The sequence below is a fragment of the Jatropha curcas genome, chromosome 5 (genome assembly GCF_041381405.1).
Source record: "Jatropha curcas cultivar XTBG-Jc1 chromosome 5, XTBG_Jcur_1.0, whole genome shotgun sequence".
In the NCBI taxonomy this organism is placed as follows: Eukaryota; Viridiplantae; Streptophyta; class Magnoliopsida; order Malpighiales; family Euphorbiaceae; genus Jatropha; species Jatropha curcas.
Window position 1 is genome coordinate 28058049 of NC_143155.1, and position 21726 is coordinate 28079774.

The 21726-nt window shown below is 36.1% G+C and overlaps 4 protein-coding genes and 1 non-coding gene across 11 annotated transcripts; 2 read left to right on the plus strand and 3 right to left on the minus strand.

Moving 5' to 3' along the window:
- Nucleotides 1-5161: 5161 nt before the first annotated feature.
- LOC149496508 (uncharacterized) lies at nt 5162-6059 on the minus strand. The gene has a single exon (XM_089722015.1). The coding sequence runs from the start codon at nt 5660-5662 to the stop codon at nt 5393-5395; it is 270 nt and encodes an 89-aa protein (XP_089578141.1). The 5' UTR covers nt 5663-6059; the 3' UTR covers nt 5162-5392.
- Nucleotides 6060-8419: 2360 nt separating this feature from the next.
- TRNAG-CCC (transfer RNA glycine (anticodon CCC)) lies at nt 8420-8490 on the plus strand. The gene has a single exon. It is a non-coding gene; the product is annotated as a tRNA-Gly (tRNA).
- Nucleotides 8491-8626: 136 nt separating this feature from the next.
- Nucleotides 8627-13054, minus strand: LOC105643330 (putative alkaline/neutral invertase F). Of its 2 annotated transcripts, XM_020682660.2 has the most exons (6): nt 12955-13054; nt 12452-12861; nt 11943-12388; nt 10701-11138; nt 9613-10171; nt 8627-9189 (listed from the first exon to the last, which is right to left on the minus strand). In XM_020682660.2, exons 2-6 carry the CDS (start codon nt 12858-12860, stop codon nt 8897-8899), a joined length of 2145 nt encoding a protein of 714 aa, XP_020538319.1. In that variant the 5' UTR covers nt 12861; nt 12955-13054; the 3' UTR covers nt 8627-8896. The 2 variants fall into 2 exon arrangements, with proteins under 2 accessions (XP_020538319.1, XP_012083818.1); XM_012228428.3 differs by having other exon boundaries at nt 11943-12861.
- A 1482-nt stretch (nt 13055-14536) lies between these two features.
- On the minus strand, nt 14537-16981 carry LOC105642827 (uncharacterized). Of its 2 annotated transcripts, none has more exons than XM_012227790.4 (3): nt 16793-16981; nt 15442-15730; nt 14537-14910 (listed from the first exon to the last, which is right to left on the minus strand). In XM_012227790.4, exons 2-3 carry the CDS (start codon nt 15698-15700, stop codon nt 14876-14878), a joined length of 294 nt encoding a protein of 97 aa, XP_012083180.1. In that variant the 5' UTR covers nt 15701-15730; nt 16793-16981; the 3' UTR covers nt 14537-14875. The 2 variants fall into 2 exon arrangements, with proteins under 2 accessions (XP_012083180.1, XP_012083179.1); XM_012227789.4 differs by having other exon boundaries at nt 15442-15780; nt 16793-16964.
- Nucleotides 16947-20665, plus strand: LOC105642826 (protein KINESIN LIGHT CHAIN-RELATED 1). Of its 5 annotated transcripts, none has more exons than XM_020682703.3 (4): nt 16947-17058; nt 17493-18166; nt 18821-19792; nt 20316-20665. In XM_020682703.3, exons 2-4 carry the CDS (start codon nt 17574-17576, stop codon nt 20548-20550), a joined length of 1800 nt encoding a protein of 599 aa, XP_020538362.1. In that variant the 5' UTR covers nt 16947-17058; nt 17493-17573; the 3' UTR covers nt 20551-20665. The 5 variants fall into 5 exon arrangements, with proteins under 5 accessions (XP_020538362.1, XP_012083174.1, XP_089577265.1 ...); XM_012227784.4 differs by lacking the exon at nt 16947-17058 and adding an exon at nt 17065-17291; XM_089721139.1 differs by lacking the exon at nt 16947-17058 and having other exon boundaries at nt 17065-18166.
- Nucleotides 20666-21726: the final 1061 nt, after the last annotated feature.

A 21726-nucleotide genomic window follows, 5' to 3' on the forward strand; every position in this document is an offset into this window, starting at 1 on the left:
ACACTTGCTTCTGGATATAGCATATGCATGTCTGAAGTGTAAACCCCACAGCCAAACCATCGCATCTTACTCTCTTTCTATTCTCTTTAGATTTTACATAAATTACTATTATTATTCTCACTAAAAGTTTGCCAGATAGCCTCTTTTAGTTGACTGCTCTGTATGTACAAATACAATGCCGTCCCAACAAGTCAAAGACAATATGAAAATTTTATACTTATTTTAAGTATGTTCTGTTCTTAAAGTGAGTTCATAAAAAGACAGTCTTCGACTAAAATATAATATAATTGTTGAAGAGCATTAAATCCCACCTTAATAATCACAGTATTAATCAAACATAAGATTTCCTTTTCCTTCACTTTTCCTTCTAATAAATAAAGGAGATTATTCTTTTATCTCTCTCTAAACTCAAACATGTAAAAGAAGATTACAGTACTTTGCCAGCACTCAAATGTAGCAAAAAAAAAAAAAAAAAAAGGTAGGGTTCTTCGGTTGTGCTTTTTAAAGACATCTGTTTTATTCAAACATAAGCAGTGCTGGTGCACGCCTTCTCAACCCCACCCACATCTTCTTCCATGAGATCGTTGAAACCCCAATTCTACTATATATTATCATTGCTAGCCATTAGCTATCTTTTCCCAGTTCATTCACCATTTTAAATTCTCCTATACAATCTTTATTTTTAAGCGAATTCTTATATATCTAATATATAAGTAATCGATTCAATGAATATGTGCTTTGTGCTTCAACTCACTCATCATTCTATGATGATTAGACTGTGATTAATGGCCTCTAATTTCCACAATATCTAAAATTATAAACAAACCTAATATAACTCTGTGCATGATTTTGTTTTTTTAGTATCAAGAGAAGTGACTCGAATATAAATCTATTATACATGATTATTATATATTAGTTTCTATATTTAATATATATAGATGTACTCATAACCTAGACCCATTGCACGTAAATGTAATCTCGAGTTGTTTGGAAGCTTGAAAAAATTGTCAGCAGAAGTTTCCAAATGAAGAAAAAGTGTATTTTCGACCAAATTTGGGGTATTAGATGATTATGTCCATTGGCATGATATTGTCACGTTTCAGGCCTGAATGTGAAATTGTCAGGACTCAACACCTACTTCATCAATTCTCTTCTCAAATTTCACTGTTTTCCTTTTCCCTTTTTCTCCCTTTTACAATATTATTTCTTGAATTTCTTTACTTATAACAACTATGACCAAACACGTAATTTTATATAGATTACGCCTAAACAAGTACACGTACATGAAATACTTTACTAACTTTGTTAATTACTCCAATTAATAATAATTATTCCCTATCGACTAATTAATTTATATTTCTTTTTTGAAATAGATATTATGCTTGACTTAGGAAGTGTAATTGTTCGAAAAAAAAATAATAATAATAAACTCTTCAAAAAACAATAATAATTATAATAAGCAATCGTTATCTTTTTTCTTTAATTTTAAAATATTATATTAAAAATACATTTAATTACATTACATAGATAATACCCGTCATCTATCTATCATTTTCTTAAATCTCACGTGTCATGACTTGCATGCAATTATATGTATTTATTTATTAATAATGCATGGTTATATATAGAAAGATGTTTACCTTTTCACACACAGAATGATCACTACGAAGAAATTAATTATTTATTTATTCTAAAAATTAGTATCCAGGACCAGGGGATCGAATATAGTTAGTATATAACGAGACAAATCTTTAGTTCTAAAGAGTTGACCTCTCAATTTATTTAAACTAAACTCCAACTACAGCATAACTAACCTGTAACAAATTTTCAACAGTTGCGCAATATTTATTTATTTTATTTATTTTTATATAAGTACACAAATGCATCATGTCATCCATGAACTACTTTGAAAAGGGGATGGAAAAATATAATAAAATCAGTGTGTATTAGTTAATTAAAATGATCAGTAACTATAATTAATAAATGGAGTGGAGAAGAATCTCAAAATGATTGCATCATTGTTCATAAAACAATTTTAAATTTGCATTGTCCAACGGTGTATGTTAAAAAATATAGATAAAATTTGTTAAATATATATTAGTAATTTTTAAATTTATGTGAAACTAGAATAAACTTAATTTTATGGGAGGGGAAGAGGTACATTCGTCAAATATAATACGACGAGTCGTATATGAGAACAACTAATTATGTTGTTTGGTGTTGGAACAAATATTGTCATAATGAAACGACGTTAGGCCGTTTAATGTCAAGTCTCCTCTGTACTTGTACATATACGAGTCTTTAAGAACATGCAGCCTTGTCACTTGGCAGTCAATGTTTCAAATCAAGGTTATAATTATATCTCGTCAATCTACAAACTACAGGTCAGCGTTATATCGGGCGTCTACCAGCAAAGATAAGTTACCGTTAATTTTGGAAAAACGTTTTGCCCCAAAGCTTCTACCTTTTATTTACTAATTTAACCTTAAAACTTTTAAAAAATAACGGTAATTTATATGCAAACAATTCGTCTTAGTCTCATGGTTAATATATATTTAGAATAATAAATTTTATATTTTAAAATTATGTAGTAAATGTTTAAGTGATTTAATTTTATAAATTGATGTCATTAAATTTTAATTATGAATTAACATATATAATATATATATATTTTATATATTAAAAAATATTTAACAGGTGAAAGTAAAAATAGGAGGATTGTAAAATTTTAGTAAGTAGAAGAGTCAATTTGTTTTTTATTTATTAGATGGAAAAGTTTCTTTGTTAGAAAATTAAATGGAGAAATGTTTTTGTACTTTTGTTGTGATTTCACGGATTTCTAGGCCCTCTACAAACGACAGGTTGGCTGTAGAATTTATTTTGTCGTTCAGTGTATAAGGCAAGTTGTAAACAACACTCCTCGTTCAAAATCATCTCCAAAACATTATCCTTTTATCTCCCAGTATTAACCAATAAGTGCAAATAAACACTTCTTTCCTTCTACATTTGCTCTTTTTATTTAAAAAAAAAAAAAAAAAAAAAAAAAAAAAAAAAGAAAGAGCAACATTTGCTCTTTCTATAAAAATTAAAAAAATAATTAAAAATAATTAATTTTTTAAAAATACATGTTAAAATGTTTAGATTGTCCTTCTTAAAATTAAATATGAAAATAAATGATACTCGATAAATATAGGTAAAATTAAAAAATAAAATAATATAGTTCAAAAAATAAGCACTTAGAGTGAATAAAAGCGAAATGTCTATTTGTTTGTTGTTAAAGTGGAAGAGAGAGGGAGTAAAATGAAAAAATAAAATTTAAAACAAAGAGAAAACAGGGGAAATTACGTCACTGTATTCCTGTGCGGAGGTTACAAGGCAGGCAGGAAGGCAGTGCCTCCAGAAACCGAAACCGTAAATTGGTTCGCTCAAAGACAAAATTTGCAACAAACTTTAGTAACATAAACATCGTTTGTCAGGAAAAAGGAAAACACAGTATTTATATCGTCATATAAGGAATTGGATAATCCATAATTAGCATCATCTTCCTTAATTAATATCTACAGTTGTTGTACAAAAGCTGAAGGGGATATAAAAACACAGTTGCCATGGGATTTCTGGCTTTTAGGCTGAGAAGACGAGTGAAAGTTGAGGCTCCCCATAGGATTCTCAAGGAGAAGCGAACGAGACTTTACATTATCAAACGATGTGTGCTGATGCTGGTTTGCTGGAGAGATCATGGAGATAAGTGACAGGATCTTCGAGACTTTATATTATATCTGTTAAGTGCTTTACCATATGACTTTTGATGCATTTCTCTCATTGTTTACCTGATATTCTGCAAGCAATTGAACCATGTCCACCATAAATCAATAGATTGCAATGCGTGTTTGCGCTCCATCAGCTCCAATCCTGTCATAAATCTACAGATCTGAATCTACCCGCGTTAAGCATGTCATTCATGTACATAGCAAAGCTACCTGTTTATCAAGTCTGTAAATGAACAAGAAGCTCAAAACCCCAAATAGAGAAACGGTAATAACCTTGAGAATCCAATCTATAAAAACTATCCTTAAACTAGCATATAGCATTATCATCTGATACTGTCTCAAATCGAATAATCCCAATTTCCTACTGTCTATACAATTGAAATGCATTAAGCAGCAGAATTACATCTAATAATAGTAACATTAGTAATATAATTATGACTCCAGAATGCATGGAGTCATTTACCAAACAATACAGAGTGTTGATCAAGAACAAGAGCTCCCTGCTGATGACACAAGAAACCTTTTGTTTATCAGTATAAAATCCAGGCAATGCTCGTTGTATACATTATGAACAATGGGAACCAGCAGAAGGCCTAACACTTTATACTTCATACTACATACTTCAAAGTAGTACTGGTGTGTACTGTACAACTAAAGGTGTGAGGACGGAGGAGTTAATTCCTTCAAAGCAACAACAGCACATTGTAACCTGCATGATAATTAATGACCAGAAATTCACGGCACACAAACAACTTCCATTCTTCCAAGAGAAAAATGGAAGCACCGGAACTAAACAGTCACCTTGTAGCTTAGCAACGACTCAGTTAATTGATAGAAATGATGGCACATGAATGGAAACAAAGCTAACTAAACGATGGCACCTTGTCATGAAGCAGGTGAAAATTATTTGGACTGCCACAATTAATAGAAGACTAAACTTAAATTCCAACTCTAATTATCACAGATCATCTAAATGCCGCACAAAATCAGTCAAGAACCATAATTTTCAATCTAAACCTGTGAAGGGGCAAATATGATTCCGCATTTGTACGCTTTCATCTACATGAATCTAGATTATATACATTCCATACATAGCATATGCTCCTGAAAATATGAAAAAGTCACTGACTATAAGGCACATAAGTTATTTAGCATAGCACATTTCAAATAGCTTAATACAGGAAATTAAATGGGAAAAGAGGTTTCTGATCATTTTCTGCAAACGAATTGAGAAATCCCTGGTAACAGGAGTAGCTTGAGAATATGACTATGGTGCTAGTGCAAATAAAACAATCGCAATCTATAACTAAAGTCCCCTCATAAAACCTCAGTCCCACAGAATTCCACTCCAAGTTCTTTGCAACAGAGAGGAACCAAATGCAACCAAACATAAATTCTTGAGAAATAACACGAATCACAATAGATCTGAGAGAAATATTTACATTACAAGCCTCAAATTTCTACAAAAGCGGTTGAATAATTGTTTAGTTCAAAACAACAAAATACAATCCAAGAAACATTCTTGCGATAACTCGACTTGCATATATAAAAGCACCACCAAAAAAAGAAAAAAACACGAACCCTATTTGATAGATAATCATTAATTATCATCATTAGAAGGCGGACTAATGGGCAGCCGTGGTGCCGGCCTGGGCGGCGGCGAGATAGTCTTCAGGATTGTCGCGGATAGTGGGCTTGCAGAGCATAAGAGGTCGATCCTTGGCCCCTTCATCGTCTTCGTCTTCGAGGTCGGCGGTGTTGAGGTTGATGCAGGAGCACCGTTCAAGGGAGGCGAAGAATGCGGAGGCCACGTTGCTTCCCACCCAATTGGCCACTCGATCAAGCTTATCGCATGAGATGAAGCCGCTGCTGCTGTTGTTGTTCTTATTCTCCATCTCTTATCTATCTGATTTGATTGAAGGATGGTATTTGGTTTAGGTTTGATAGTGTTATAGTAGATCTGGGAGACGATGAAACAGACAGGAAAGAAAGGGATGGTATTGATGTTGTATAAGGAGAGGGGAAAAGGGACAGAGATGGAACTATTCAATGGAATCTTTAGGTTTTGGGTTTGTTTTTCTTTTGTAAAGGACCGTTGTTATTTGTCCGTTTAATATGGACTGGCGGAGGGTTAAATGGTTATAAAATTTGACTCAGCGCTGAGTTTTAACGATTTCTCACCTAGTCACCGACTACCAGCTGGTCAGCCTATGCAGTACAAGTTTAAATGAACCGATATTTACGAGAGCGAGCTAACAAGATGGTGGAAGCCACGGCGGTCCCCTCCTCGTTTTGTCGTTGAAGCTGGTATGACTTATGGTGACACGTTAATGTGGAATTTGTCTTTATTTCCAAAATTAACTTTTTGTACTCATCTATGTATCATATATACTCCATCCTTCTTATCATTTTTATCCTAATTTGTTTTTCACATATACTAAAAAAAAATTTAATGTGATTAACATAAAAATTTTTACTTTGTTTTTTTAAATATATTATTATTTTAATTATTAGATTATCGTATTATTTTATTACCCTAAATTTATTCTATTTTAATTTTTGGAATATAAAGATCAAGGAATAAAAGTTAAGCTAATATTAGTGACCATGATAATATTTTTATTAACACAAATGCATAAATAGGGATAATATAATAAACTTAAAAAATTATCTTATTCTAAACTAGATAATAGGATTATAATTTATGACGAATAAAAAAATAAGTTAAGATTTGTCATAAGTTTCCCATGAAACAGAAGCCATAAGAAACACCGTACTCGTTGAGAAACTTTCAGGCTCCAAATCAGAGACCATAACTGACTCCTTTGTACCTCCCCTCCGCCTCGAACCATGCTATAAGCAGAGGAAACAGAGAACTACCAATAGGCGTACCCGATCAAGCAATGGTGTCTTGTATACTGGGATCTACCTCCAAAAAAATAGACTCCAAAATACCACAAATCGTAGTTGGTAAATAAGGCTGAATTAGCTGCCAGTTCCACGTATCCCCATTTCAATAACTAGCCACCGGCGTCTGCTCATAAGAGTCAGGTAAAGGGACCTGAACTAAATCTGTTAACGGAACCGGCATTGCCCAAATATCCGACCAGAAATCAGTATAGAAACCACTTCCTACCACCATCATAATGCCTTGCTTCAAAAGGACAAAAGTTGAGAGAAAAAAAAGGCAATTTACAGGAGATCGTGACTGTCATTTCGCTTTGGAAGTTTGGCATCGGGCTATGACTCCTGTTTCTTTTGCCCATTTTGTGCGAGTCCCGATTCAGGATTGGTTGTTTGCGTGTAAAGACTGGATTTTCACTCTGTTCGAGATAGTCCTTCATTGCAGGTTTTTACCTTAGTTCTTTGGAATATTTGGAAGTGGCGTGATGATAGAATTTTCAGTGGGAATGTGGATGAGCTGTCCGTTCGTGTGCAGGTCTTAAAACCCAGATGCTGTCCAATGATTTAGCTTCGACAAGTGTTAGGAGTTCAGGTTCAGTAGTGGCAGAATGTGTTGCTCGTGTTGCCCGGCAGCATCCTCCTTCCGAGTGGTTTAGCAGTTGGCGGTGGCGTTATTCGCAACACTTCTGGTTACTGGGTTACTGGTTTTTTGGTAAGGCTAGGAACTTGCTCTTCTTTAGCTGCTGAGCTCCAAGCATTGTTAGAAGGCCTTCGCTGTGCTTGGGATGCAGAATGTCGTAAGGTTGTTGTGGAGATGGACTCTTTGATGAGCATTCAAATGATAAAGGCTCCTGCCAATGATAATTTGAGATTTGCTGGTATTTTGCAGCAGTGCAGAGCTCTGCTCTCGAAGCCTTGTACTATAGTGTTTAAGTATATCTACCGTGATGGAAATAGGGTTGCTGACGCCTTGCTAATTTGGCAGTGCATTCACATGTTAAACGATGTATTTTGCAGCAACCTCATCCATCTGTTTTGAGTTTGTTAAATGAGGACATATGGGGTGTGGCTTTGCCACGTCTGGTTCCTCGATAACTTTTCACTTGCTTTTGTTTCTTTGGGTACGCCCCTCTTTAGTATCCAAAAAAAAAAAAAAAAAAAAAAAAAAAAAAAGTTAAGATAAAAATTATGGAATGAAATGAGAATAAGTAAAAAAGCTCAATTTAGCTTTTTTTTTTTTTTTTTCTTTAAGTAAGATTTCCCTCTTGGCTTTCTAACTATTTATTAAAGATACCAAATGGAATGGCTTTCTAATTTCAATTCTCTTTTTCCATAAATTTATTTCCTTAATTATGTTATTCTCTTTCTTTTTTTTCTTGAAAAATAAATACTGTATTTAATAAATTTAATAAATTAATTTGGTAATATATTATTTTCACATTAATAATGTAAGTATTTTTATATCGTTTCTGTATATAATTGTAATGTTAAGATGTAAGAGATTTTTTCTTTAAATTATTAATAAATTTAAATATTTTATTAAATATTTATTTATTAATAGATTATATTATTGCAGAAAAATTAAATTGCAAATTTCGTTTACAGCCTTAAGATTATTTCTTATTAAGCAATGTACACTATAAATATGCAGTGGTTTTCGCGTTTGAAGCATTTTGATTTCACAATTGGGCACATAATTGTGAATCTTTGCTCAAATTCTAAAAATTTTGTGAACGCATATCGCCCCAGCGCATCTGGTGTAGTGGTATCATAGTACCCTCCCACGGTACTGACCGGGGTTCGATTCCCCGGATGCGCATGAACTATTCTTTTCGTCAACTGTTTTTTTCTGAAGTGCTTATTGAATCATATTGTGATTCGCTGTTCATATTATTAACTGTGAAGGTAATGTTAATTGAAAGTCCTAAATCTAAATGGCATCTCAGAGCAGAATATAATACAATTTGAGGGGATGTGACCATTGCCTAAAACTGATTGGATTCACATTTGCCATTCAAGGGAATAGAAGTTTGAGATTGTACCTCAAAATATTGTACAAATGAATCGCCGAATCATAAAAGCATAGTTGTCATCAGTTCAAAGAATGCCGGGGGTAGTTACTGCTGAGATCCCACCAATTATAGTTATTATATCTGCAGACACAATTCTGCTTCTGCAATTATGTTGACATCCCTCTTCCTAAAATTTTTTTATGTTAGTTTCTCTCAAAATGAGGCAGAGCGGGCTATCCTTGGTTTGGCTATCTTCTTGTCCTCTTCAAGAGAGATTATTAGAAGATTGGAAGGATTCTCTATCATCATTTTAGCAACCAAATAGCCAGAAATGCTCCAGGTTTGATATTTCCTGGCTTGCTTCCCAACATACCGGCCAGTCTTATCATCATAATACTCAGGCCACCCATCTTTGGATAGACGTTGCTCCAACAGTTCTACTGCTCGTTTTGCTATTTGTGGTCTTCCAACCTTGATACTTGCTGCTGCGAGTAGCCATACCAAAACTGCGTAGAGCACAATTCACTAAAATGTCAAGCGTATCAATACAATCATCAAAGAACAAAACATTATCAAAAGCACATACGATATACCATTTCAAAGCAACCACCAATAGGTGGAGGAGCCTAACAATTACCAGTATCACAGCAAGTCCTGTTATAGTTAAACAGTCGGACAATTTTAGATGGGCGTCTAGTTTAAGGCCAGTTTGATTCAGGTACGTAGGGCAAAGTAGGATTCTAATATCCAGCAGTTGACAGTGAATCTGAATCTCAGGAAATGTGAAGTTCTAAACTAGATAAAAATACAAAACAAATGGTATGAAAAGGCACAGGCAATACTTTGTGATATTCATTAGCAGAGCAAGCTCCTGATGCAAAAACTTAAATGCCATTCGAGTCTAGGCTTTATTTGCGAGTGACACTCACCTGGCCAAGACCCGCCATTATGGTAACTCCATCTCGTGTTCTTAGGATCACACCCAGTGACTATCCTCCATTCATGTCCTTCTAATGCTGGATATGTGATCTTCAAAGGCATCTCTCCAATCAAGTCCTCCCACCGCTCCTCAATCAGATCCATGATAGCTGATGCTTGTGCTGATGTTGCTAAGGAACTCAAAATCGCAATGCAGTTCCCAACCAAGAACCACCGAAAATCCATGCGAGCTGGACTGACATTGCCAATCAGATAACCGCCTCGCAAAGGCATGAAATCAAACACCCAGTCTGGGATGGACTCTGGGATGACATTAAATTTATTGACTGCAGTGCGGGAGTACTCCTCAGTTTTGTAGCGGTAAATGTTATTTAGTTGTGTGAAATCCAGCCAGTAGTATTTCTGGATGTGATAGCTAAGAGCTGTGATCCGTTTATCGATTCGCTCAAGTAATTCCTTGCCATCACGCTCTGGCTTTAGCATCTGCTGTGCACACCTCAGTGCAAAATAGAAAAGTGCTTGGATTTCAATTGGATAGCCATATATTCCCTGTTTCAAAATCAAATCTAAGTTGAAAGTCTCAAATTACAGTTCTATCTTAGGAGATTATGTAGTTTCCTGAACTAACTGGGAACCAAGGAGGGCCACTCCTAAAACAAATTCAATAGAGGCTTATACTCTTGATTAGAAACTATTTGTAATTCAGCATATCGTTATAAAAAATCAAACCAAGAGAGAATATAAAAGGCAAGGAGATATAATTTTATTTCAAGATCCACTCATTTTGTGCACATAGTTTCTGAATATGAAGACAAAGTACAGCAAGAGAGAAGTGGAACTCTTAAAGTCATCATTCGTCCTAAGAGGAAGGACCAGGTTTTGCCTGGATACGGCAGCAGAATAGAGCGATCGAGCCCTAAACGGCATTAGCTTAAAAAAGTGAAGGATTTCATGAAAATGGCTACAGGCTGAAGTGGGGTTGATCATAATTCATAACCACTTCAATATGAAATGTATATACAAAATTAACTCCTATCAAGAATTCAAGATCAAAGAATCTAAAAAAGAGAACACTCACCATCCTCCGGTCAATCATGCTACAGCCATCAGCACATAGAAGTGTTGGGAAAGTGTCAAAGCCGTCTGAGAGGCAAAGATTGAGTATCAATTTCATTCCTCTCTGTACCTCAGGGAGCTCCGCCAGTGCATAATCACGAGTGCTCTTGGTATAGGACCTAAGCAGTATAATCCACCAGAACCCTGAATCAACAGGCGCCACTCTCCCTATTGCACTGCCACCAAAGTCAGCAACCAGGATTTCCTTCTGGCGATGTGAGTCATAAAGAACCTTAAAGCTTGCAGGCATTACACCTTCTCCAAGAGTAAAGTTATCTATCCTCTTTTCCCAACCTTGAAGATGAAGAGTCTTTAGGAGAAAGTTTTTTACGATCTCAGGTTCAGAAGGATGCTTCATTAGGTATGCTAAGCCGCTGGGAACAAAATCTCTTACAAAAACCTGCGGATGTAGTAAACAGGTAAAAAGTACATAGAAATCCAAGAAAATGGAAGGAGGAACATGGACAAGTCTAGAATTGATCTGTTATCTGTTAATAACCTATTTTCAAGTGCAGAGAAGTCTAACTCCTAGGAAACACGAAAGTAACCTAATGGAGCAACATTGAATTCTTCCATTGGGACTAAAATAGAAATATTACTTCATCTCATCTGCAAATCCAGTCACCTGACCTGAATGCCGAATTGGGTGTTGCCATAGTTAAAAAAAAAATGTCCAAGTCAGTATGCAGATATATATATATACATATGTATATATGATCAAGGAAGAGGTCTAAATATTAAACAGAGCTTAAATTCTGCCTTTTCCGTGCCATCCAAAAACAAAAGGGGCACAAATAACAGAGATTTACGTAAAATAAGGACTATTAGAAAACCCAAAGTCGCGATATTAAAACTAGCTAATTAGAGAATAAAAGATAATATAAAGATGAGCACGTTGAGCTCAAGAGACGTCAAACTCAGAGCTATGTATTATAGAGTTACACAGCATAAACAAAATTAAAAGAAAAAACATAAGTGACACATGAAGAAATCGGGTGATAAAATATTATTCTTCAGGAGCACCAGGATGATGGAAGTAAACATAAGTAAACCTAATCTACGAGGCCTGAAAGGTCAAATTAATAATCTCGACTAAACTTCAATATCTTCTCAAAAAATAAACTTCTTCAGAGATATATATACAATTAATTGAAGAATTCAAGCATAGATTTTATTTGATGAAATCGTAAGAAAAAAAAAAAACCTGATTGTAATTCAAAGCCTCAACACTGGGATCTATAGCAGCGAGAGTCCCTACAGGCTTTTCTTTGAAGTAGACGTAAGACTTCTTGAGCCTCTCCCACGCCTCCTCCACCATCGCGCCACTTTCCGCATTCACTTGATACCCACTGCTGTTCGATCTGACCCCAGGAGATACATTCAGATCGAAAACCTCCAGGTTATTGCCGACGCTTGGACACGATTTCAACGCAGTGAACTTAAACACTGTTTCCTTCGAGAGATGCATGGTATCGGACACAATCTCGTTGCCCTGCAGTCTTACAGTCTTTTTAGCCTTTTCCGGCCGCGAACCTCCGGTCATCTCAGGTGAAGAAGCAACGAAACATTGCTCAGACTTCGACGCTTCTCCTTTGCTCAGAGTCTGAAGACCTTTCTCAACAGATTTCCGCCGCTGTTCTTCCAAGGAACCTGAAGATTTCTCATCAGTTAACTTCAATGCTATTTTCTTAGCGAAATCTTGAGAAATATCACCTAATTTTGGAGAATCTTGGTCAGAAGAAAGCAACTTCTCGGCCGTTTTGAAACTCTCTGCGTATGAAGAAATCATAGTTTCAGCGAATGATTTGGAACCTTCAGAAATTCCAAGAGATTTCTCTGGCGCTTGAGATTTGATCGGAGACGTGGAAATGGCGCTTTGCTTAAGACCGAGCAAACGATCTGTCGCTGAGACCTCTTCATTGGCAGAGACGACGTACTTGACCGGTGACTCTTTTGCCTCCTCTTCCTTCGCCGAAGAGAGTTGTGTCTTCTCCTTCGCAACTTGTTCGTCAATAAGGCCTCCACCGGAAGAATAACCGACAACTGCTGGAAGTGAAGGTGGAGAAACCTCCGGTTGCTTTTTATCGTCCAGCTCCAAGCAATCTCGCACCGTCAAGTTCATTCTAGAGAGAATGGATGTAAATAGACAAATTAGAGAGGAGCACATTCTATACTCGCAATTTAGAGAAGGAAACTAAGGTAATAGATATACGTACCTTCACAGTTCTTCGGTTCTTACTGAGGAGAAAGAAAGCGAAACGGCTTAGTAAGAGAATGCAGAGAGAGAAGTCACGCCACTCAGATAGAAAGAGAGAGAGTTAGAGAGCGAGAGAGAGCATGTATATATAGGCGTTGAAGAGCGTGCGAGAGGCGTATTTCAGGTGAGCAGGAAGCCTGGTGTGTGTGCTCACTGTGTTTCTGTTTTGGCGGTTAGAGGGGGAATTCAAGAAGTTAGGGCGTCTTTGTTAATGAGTTAGGTCGTATTATTTGTTTTATTTACAATGATGCCATTACGCAATTGTGAAATGAAATATAGTGGCTTGCTCGAGTCATTGAATGAAGGACTGGTTGGATGTTTAGATATTATAGGAAGGGCATAGTGGGGATAGAGGGGTTTATCTTTCGAGGCGGGAAGATGGTGCTGGTTTGGTCCAGCTGGCTTTTAACGTGAAACTAACTCAGTTGCATTTAAAATAATAAAACTCTATTTGAATTTTCTCTACGGTTCCAATGTATGTACCGGAATAGGAAAACCATTACTTTCATAACACGTGTTCTCTTTAAAAGTTTAAAGCAACAATGTTAGCAAGATTCCTTGTGGACAAGATAGAGCACCAGCTCAATCAAATGTTCTGAATAAAATTAACCGCAATGCATATATACCATCTTTGAATGTTAACAAGTAACATATGTTCCCTGTTTTATTAGTCCCAGAGGTTTTCCTTTGAGCGACAATGCATTTTAGTTCTTGAAAATTAAAAAGTTGAGCTTAGAAAGTTAATTGTTGTTTTCTGATTAGAAGCTTATTTCATATAATAAGGGTATTGAGTAATAAAGTGCTTTGAAATAAAATACATTATTGATTGAAATAATAAACGGCTTCAATTCCTGTGAAAGTAAGAGCATAAATTCAACTTCAATTCCTACGAAAGTGAGAACATAAATTCAATCTTCAAAATGCGCATTTTATTGGAAAGGTATAAAATTTTTACGGTTTTCAGCCGAGAAGTTTACTCTTACTAGTTATAAAGAAAAAAAAAAAGCTTTCAAATAGCTAAAATATATATCTACTTTCATGAAAATCAAACTTAATTTAATTTAGAAAAGTGGGAATTGGATTAGAATAATGTTAGACAGATTATTTTATAATTTCCTCTTTTTTCATCACCTAGCAGATAAACACCTTAGAAAATCCATCCAAAAATCTCCACTAATTTTAGAATAATCTCCAATGTATATGAAAATGTTGAAACTACCAGTAACTGCAGTCTGCAGCAATTAAGCTCGATCACTGCTTCTATATGGGCTAAAGAACGCTAACATGGCCGATTCGATTCAGGAAAAATCATTCAAAAGTCTAACAGGTCTTTGGCAAATGAAAACAGCTGGGTAGTCTGTTAAAGATCAAGGATCAATGACAAACGACCACAAAGTCAAAGTCAGTCCATCTTAGCATCATTTTGAAATTACATAACAGAGCAACAACAAAGAATACACGGCAAAACTAAGAAAGCCACCATTCAGCAATTTGAAGTTTCTGGTTAAGAAGACATGACTATTTACATGATACATACAAAATTGTACAGAAAATCCTTATTTTTCCCAATTGGAAGGAGCACAAAGATTATACAATTCTTTTTTTTTCCATTTATGCACAAACAAATCACTTTGTCGGAACAAATCAATTACTTCAGTCACTAACATTAAAGCCAAACAAATGGATATGCTTGGAAAATAAAACTACAGAGATTAGGATGGGAAAGTAAACCAACATGGGTACAATGTCCAAACCCATAATATTCAATAACAGTTTCCCTAGCAACTTGGTTCCACCAAGTAGTTTTCCAAAATAACAAACGCCAGCAAATGAGAAAAAGAAAGCCGGAGTGGAACTCTACTTCCAATGCCATTCAGGTTCTATTTGTCAAACTCCCATATGACGCCTCCATCCTCTAAATACCAAACAAACATATTGACCATAAGGCATAAGTTTTGTTGAAATTGCAAATAAATAATAAGTTAGAGGAAAGATCACCAAATATCCAAAATATTTTGGTAAGATAAAACAAATAACTCTTAGAATGCTTCCTCAAAGTTAACAATATTTTCAAGTGTATTCTTTTTAACTGGAACAAGTCATATGAGAAGTGGATAACAGAACATTAGAAGGAAGGGGAATTATTAGGCAGCATAGTTGCATATTTCCCCAGAAGGGAAGTCATATAAGTAGGAGGAAGTATATTCCCGTCCTATCCAACTTCTCCAAAAAGAAAGTTACTTCCAACTTAAGATATCAAGATCCCAAAAACAAACATTGGTCACCAACCATCATTCCTATGACAGTCATTTCTGTATCATTCGTTCTAACAGTTCACATGAACTAGACAGAAGCTCCATTAAGTAACACGTAAGATCATTCTTAACTCTATTTCATTTCCTATTTCCATTTTCTCTGTGTCCAGGCAAGAAACATAAAATAATACCTTTAACTTTCTTGTTTATCCAGATCTCAAGCAGCATGCCAGCACCAATTCCACCGGCAATACATCCCCCATAGAATGCAATTGCAGAGGGTAGAGATCGTCGAGGAAGAAAATAATAGTCTGGAATTTGTCTAACCTTTTTTGGGAGCCGCTTCTTTATCACTGGCTTAGCACTGGCACTAGGGTCCTTCTGCAATTCACCACCTATGGCCTTCCAGTCAACACCCTTGAATGGATCTTTTGGCTCTTCAGTTCCCATGCCCAACACTGTCAACTTGACAGCTCGGTTCTGTAAATCCAAAGTTGCAAACTCTATTCAATGTAATCTAAGAAACTAGCCTGAAAACCCAACAGAAAAAAAATACAGATCACGGTGTTAACAGGAGAAACCAAACACAAGGACATGTATGAAACACTGCACACACAAAACAACAGTTTAATTTTACCAATTTCAAGTTCTCTCTTTTTTTTTTTCACAAAAAAGGGGGGAAAAAAACTCAATTTATAAATTGCCATTTTTATCAAGGATGGCACAAAATTTTTTCAGATTCCAAATCTGAATGTGAGTACTTTGTTTAATGGCAATCGAATGTGATGATATATAGCCAAAAAGAATTTCAGAAACTTGGCAGCAGATAATTACAATAGAAATATAGTAACTAGTATTTGTTACAATTTGATTCTAATTGCAATGGAAAATTATCCCGAAATCTAATCACTCTTGCAATCATACCCAACATTAATCTAAAATGGATGTTAGGATGATTGAGTTGATGAGTGAAATTATCCTTAACAGCTCTTAGGGGATAAAAATTCAGTGTTGGCATTTTGAAGGCTTTGGGTATAATGATGGTGAACACAAGAAGATTTTGGTGCGGGTGGCAGAGGAGAAATGATGATTTGGTTAGAATACTAGGATTCTCAATATGACAGCAGCAATGCTTGGCTACCAAGGTTATGGGTTGTTACATGGTGAATGATTAATAATAATGGTTTTCTCCTAATCTTTATCATCAGATACAGCTTCTAAACCATAATTATTCTAAAACCAAAAAATATTAATGCAAATTCTTCAAGTTCAAATTCAACCTCCCTTATTGTCCTGAAGAGAACACTCAATTCAAAAGTTACTCAGACTACCCAAAAAAAAAAAAAAAAAAAAAAAAAGAAAACTGAAAAACGTAGATCCATCTTCTCAAAAATAGTAAACATATGCGCATAAATCAATCTATCACACAGCAGCAATTAGAGTTGTATTTATATATCACTTTTTCATTTTACAGAAAATTAAATAAAATTCTACGAAGCAAGACTATCCAAGAAGAGGAAGAACCAAGAGAAAAGAGATTACCTCAGGAATCACCGTCACCGGAGGCACACAGCAGCAAATGAATAAACGAAATTGAAAGAGGACTTATGAATTCGAAAACGAAGATCTAAAACGCACCGTTTCCCCAAAACGTGCCGTTTTTTTAGACAGTGGCAAAATGGCAATATAAAAGAAAATTATGGACCGTGTAACATGGTATACGGACGTGGCTAGACGCAGCGACTGGACTGGAGCTGGTGTTGCTAAAGGACGAAGCAAACAGCGTGTTATTGTGAAAAAAAGAAAAGGTAAAACATGAGAAGAGTATAAAGGAAGAGAGTTCAAATAAAGAACAGAAGACCTCATGAAAGCTTGAGACTGTGTGCATTAATGGATTTTGTGTCTCTGTTTCTTCCGTTTTTCGTTCTCAAGCTTGTTATTAAATTAAAGTACCCTGATTCCTTAATAATTAGAAGTCTCTTCCACGCCACCATCATTCGCCACTACTACCACCATCATCACCATTGATCGAATCCTCTCTGTAACTTCTTTCTTCCCTATATTATGCTACAAATTGCTTCAATTCCTTCCCCAGGCTTCAATTTTGTTTTCTCTAGTTTTAGATTTCCATAATTCTGTAACCAAAATTTTCTTTTTGTTTGTAATTTTAATTATATCTGGTCCCTTCTTCACTGTCAAGTGTCAGAGAAACCCATTTGATTTTGCTACGTTTATCTTGTAGTTGGCGATTCTGAGCTCTGGATTCTACAAATATATAAAATCTTGAAACTGTTGAGTTTTGAGTATTATCCAGCTTGCAACAATGCCAGGCTTAGTCTCAGCAAAAAGCCCAGCCAATGCAACGCCGTTACAAGATTTACTCCGCCAAAGCGACAGTAAAACGCCATCTCCGCTCCTAAAGCGAACGCCGCCACCCTCCTCCAACCTAAGAGCCATACTCTCCAAAAAGACTCCAGAGAAGCTAACCGTCGATGAATCCTCTTTCGACAATCCGGATCTGGGTCCCTTTCTGTTAAAGCTCGCCAGAGATACCATTTCTTCCGGTGACAACCCGGATAAGGCCTTGGATTATGCATTTCGTGCATCCATGTCATTTGAAAGGTGTTCGGGTTCGGGTCTGGAGCTGTCCATGAGCCTACACGTGCTAGCAGCGATTTATTGCAGTTTGGGCCGGTTCGAGGAAGCGGTTCCGGTTCTAAAGCGTTCCATTGAGGTTCCGAATGTTGCTAACGGGTTGGACCATGCGTTAACGAAGTTTGCCGGGTACATGCAGCTTGGTGACACGTATTCTATGCTGGGACAGCTAGACATATCCATCTCGTGTTACGAATCGGGTTTGAAGATACAGATTGAGGCTCTCGGGGATTTGGATCCCAGAGTTGCAGAAACATACAGGTAATTTTTTTTTTTTTTAATAATTTGTTAATAATTTAGCCCTGTCCTTATAATTATCAACCTCTGTTAATTACGAGTCCGTTTGAGTTGTTATTGAAAATAGCACAACAACCTAACTAAAATAAAACCTGTGTGCCTCTATCACTAGGATAATGGACCCGCGTGTTTCATGCATGATTGAATGTAATTTGGCCGTTGCATTCGAATTTATCAAGAAGTTGGAGATTCTCTGCATCATCTTGATTTTTGCTTTAATAATTCAACAATTATACGGCTAACGATATCAAAAAAGAGAAAAAAAAAATTGTATTACTAAACTAGTTAATTGGCTGTATTTTTGTTCTCCTGTAAGTCTTTAATCATGGCAAACGATACAGAGAATCAGGCCTCTATTTTATATACCCTCCATTATTGTTCAGTTGAAGCCCTTAGTAACATAATCTCTCATGTCTATTTTTTTATTTCGTTCTCTCTCTTCTCTCCCACGGCATACAATTATGAATTAAATAACTTTTTGACTTAAGAAATTGGTATTGATAATATCTTCAACATATCCTTCTCTATTCATCTACTTTAGAAACCAGTCCATTCAAATGCAAACCTTTTATGTAGTTTTCAGTAACTTACAATCACTATTTTCTGTTGCCTTTTCAGAAATTACTTGTACGTATTTTGGAAACGTGAAAACCTTGCAACTGCTGACTGTGAAAATGACAGGTACTTAGCTGAGGCCCATATTCAAGCAATGCAGTTTGATGAGGCACATAGACTCTGTGTAAAGCTCCTCGAAATTCACAGGAAGCATAGTGCACCAGCATCCCTTGAAGAAGCAGCTGATCGACGACTTACAGCTCTTGTCTGTGAAGCAAAAGGAGACTTTGAATCTGCCTTAGAGCATTTTGTCCTTGCCAGCATGGCAATGATCGCTGCTGGTCAGGAGAATGAGGTTGCTGCTATTGATATTTCCATTGGCAACATTTATGTATCCCTTTGTCGCTTTGATGAAGCCATTTTTTCTTACCAAAAAGCCCTAACAGTCTTCAAATCTACCAAGGGTGACGATCATCCTACTGTAGCATCAGTCTTTGTTCGTCTAGCGGATTTGTATTATAAGACAGGCAAGCTAAGGGAGTCTAAGTCCTACTGTGAGAATGCCTTGAGAATACATGCAAGACCTGCCCTCGGAACTGCAACCGAGGAGATTGCTAGCAGTTTGACAGAAATTGCTGCCATCTATGAAGCTCTGAATGAGCCTGATGAGGCATTGAAGCTCTTGAACAAGGCAATGAAGTTGCTGGAAGACAGGCCAGGACAGCGTAGCACAATTGCAGGAATAGAAGCACAGATGGGGGTCATGTTTTACATGATTGGAAGGTATGGGGAGGCTCGGACCTCTTTTGAGAGTGCCGTTGCAAAGCTTCGGGCCAGTGGGGAGAGTAAATCAGCCTTCTTTGGAATTGTCTTGAACCAGCTGGGATTGGTCAATGTCCAACTGTACAAGATAGACAAGGCAGCTGAATTGTTTGAAGAAGCAAGGGAGATTTTAGAGCAGGAGTGTGGCTCATGTCACTTGGAAACTCTTGGAGTGTATAGCAACCTTGCAGCAACGTATGACGCAGTGGGGAGGTGAAAATTTTCACGTGCTCATGCCAATAGTTGCTTTACTTTCATATTTATTTTTTCTTTTTGCTAATTGCCGTGCTCACTCTTTGGTTCTATCATAATGTCACTCATAACAAGAAGCCAGTGATGTTATATATCATGCACATATGCTGACATTTTAATTGAAACAAAATAGCCTTTAAACCCACAAGAATGACAAACACCATCCTTGGACTTCATATCCTCCTGGGAAAAATCAAACTTTTTTCTGAAAGTTCTATTCAATTTTTAACAATTTCAGGACCTGTATGTGATTTTGGTGTTCTCTTACTGTTAATTTTAGGTGTAAACCAATTATTTCTTCATCTTGCATGTCAGAAACTTGAAACCATTGTGTATTTTCTCATATTATAAAACATTGCAGAAGTGCCAGTAGGTCAGTGACACAAGTTTGGTTTTATCATGTATATATCCTTGTATAGTAAGGTTAGCACTTTTTATAGTTGAAGCTTTTACCATGAACAGGGAATAATGGTGGTTTTTACAGGGTTGGTGATGCAATTGAGATATTAGAGTATATCCTTAAAGTAAGAGAAGAAAAGCTTGGAACAGCAAATCCTGATTTTGATGATGAGAAGAAAAGGCTAGCTGAGCTCTTGAAGGAAGCGGGAAGGGCTAGAATCAGAAAAGGAAAATCTCTTGAGAATCTCCTAGATTCCAATTCTGAGAGGAGGAAGAAAGGAGTTACGAAGAGGAGATCTGGATTTAGTATTAGAAATTGACTAAAGGATCTGGGCCTTTAGTGTTACACTTATTTGCCATTTACGATGAACTAAAGCACTTGGTAGGTAGTTTTATGTAATCCCCTTCAGGACGGCAATAAAAACTTTTACTTTATTTTCTCCGTCTTCGGATGTTTGTAACCTCTACATGCCAAACGAAAGAGCTTGCTTGAAATCAATATAAAGTTAAGCAGTAACACAACGTTCTTCTCCATATTTGGCCAGGAAGAACGATTTGGATTCATTGCTCTTGAAGATTTAGATTATAGAATTAGCCGTTGCAACGCGATATATAGTTACAGCGGTTGACTACGGCCATGAGGAGAATGAAATGGAGTGACTACCTGCTTCCGTGGCTCGTAACTTTAACGCGCAATACATCATTACAGCGGTTCTCTGCATGCATAACGTAATCGATTGAACTTGACGACCTGTCGTTTACCGACCTCGTTTGTGATTTGTGAAGGTCTTTTGCTATGTTGACCGATACGTTTTGTCTCGAACCAAACAAACAATCGCCTCCTTTAACACGCCGCAACCCGTTTGAAAGGACCCTTCTATGCCGCGAATGATGAGATGGAGCCATAATTGTATCTTTGAGAATGAATGATGCATGAGGGCTATATGGCTTAAAAGAGAAATGTAGGCTTCATGTTTGCTAATGTCTGAAGTATTCTTCATTCTCCTCTGGGTTTCGTGTGCACTAATTAACGCTCAGTATATCCAATATTCTGGGGACTTTGTCGTCCAAGATCTTCATAGCCATTATGATGTAAAATTATAACGAAGAGAAACAAAATTATACATTTTGTTGAAAATTTTCTCTGTTGAATTAGGATGCAATTGAATATGGGAAACAAAAGGAATTCTAAACTTGTTTTTTTAAATACTGGAGAGGTGATTTAAATTCGGATTTATTGATAGACTGTATATGCATTATCATTAAACTAAACCTTGGTGTAAAGAAATCCTAAATTTTTAAATTTTCTTCTTATTTAACTAGTATTCTTTCATCTCTCTTTAAAATTGAGTTATTGTGGTGGAAAAATTTAAAATAAAAAAAGTACAATTTAATCTTTCAATTTAGGCATAGTATCTGAAATAAAATTTCTATTTAACTAGTTATATCTAATAGGGAAATTACCGTCATAGAGATAGTTTGGTTAAAACGAGTTG

Coding starts and splice junctions, on each gene's coding strand:
- LOC149496508 (XM_089722015.1), bottom strand. CDS start 5,662: ATGGAGAATAAGAACAACAACAGCAGCAGCGGCTTCATCTCATGCGAT.
- LOC105643330 (XM_012228428.3), bottom strand. CDS start 12,860: ATGAACTTGACGGTGCGAGATTGCTTGGAGCTGGACGATAAAAAGCAA. Junction 11,139..11,942: donor AGGCTTTGAATTACAATCAG/GTTTTTTTTTTT, acceptor CTACATCCGCAG/GTTTTTGTAAGAGATTTTGT. Junction 10,172..10,700: donor GCATGATTGACCGGAGGATG/GTGAGTGTTCTC, acceptor ATTTTGAAACAG/GGAATATATGGCTATCCAAT.
- LOC105642827 (XM_012227790.4), bottom strand. CDS start 15,700: ATGGGAACTGAAGAGCCAAAAGATCCATTCAAGGGTGTTGACTGGAAG. Junction 14,911..15,441: donor GATAAACAAGAAAGTTAAAG/GTATTATTTTAT, acceptor TTTGGTATTTAG/AGGATGGAGGCGTCATATGG.
- LOC105642826 (XM_020682703.3), top strand. CDS start 17,574: ATGCCAGGCTTAGTCTCAGCAAAAAGCCCAGCCAATGCAACGCCGTTA. Junction 18,167..18,820: donor AGAGTTGCAGAAACATACAG/GTAATTTTTTTT, acceptor TTGCCTTTTCAG/AAATTACTTGTACGTATTTT. Junction 19,793..20,315: donor ACGTATGACGCAGTGGGGAG/GTGAAAATTTTC, acceptor TGGTTTTTACAG/GGTTGGTGATGCAATTGAGA.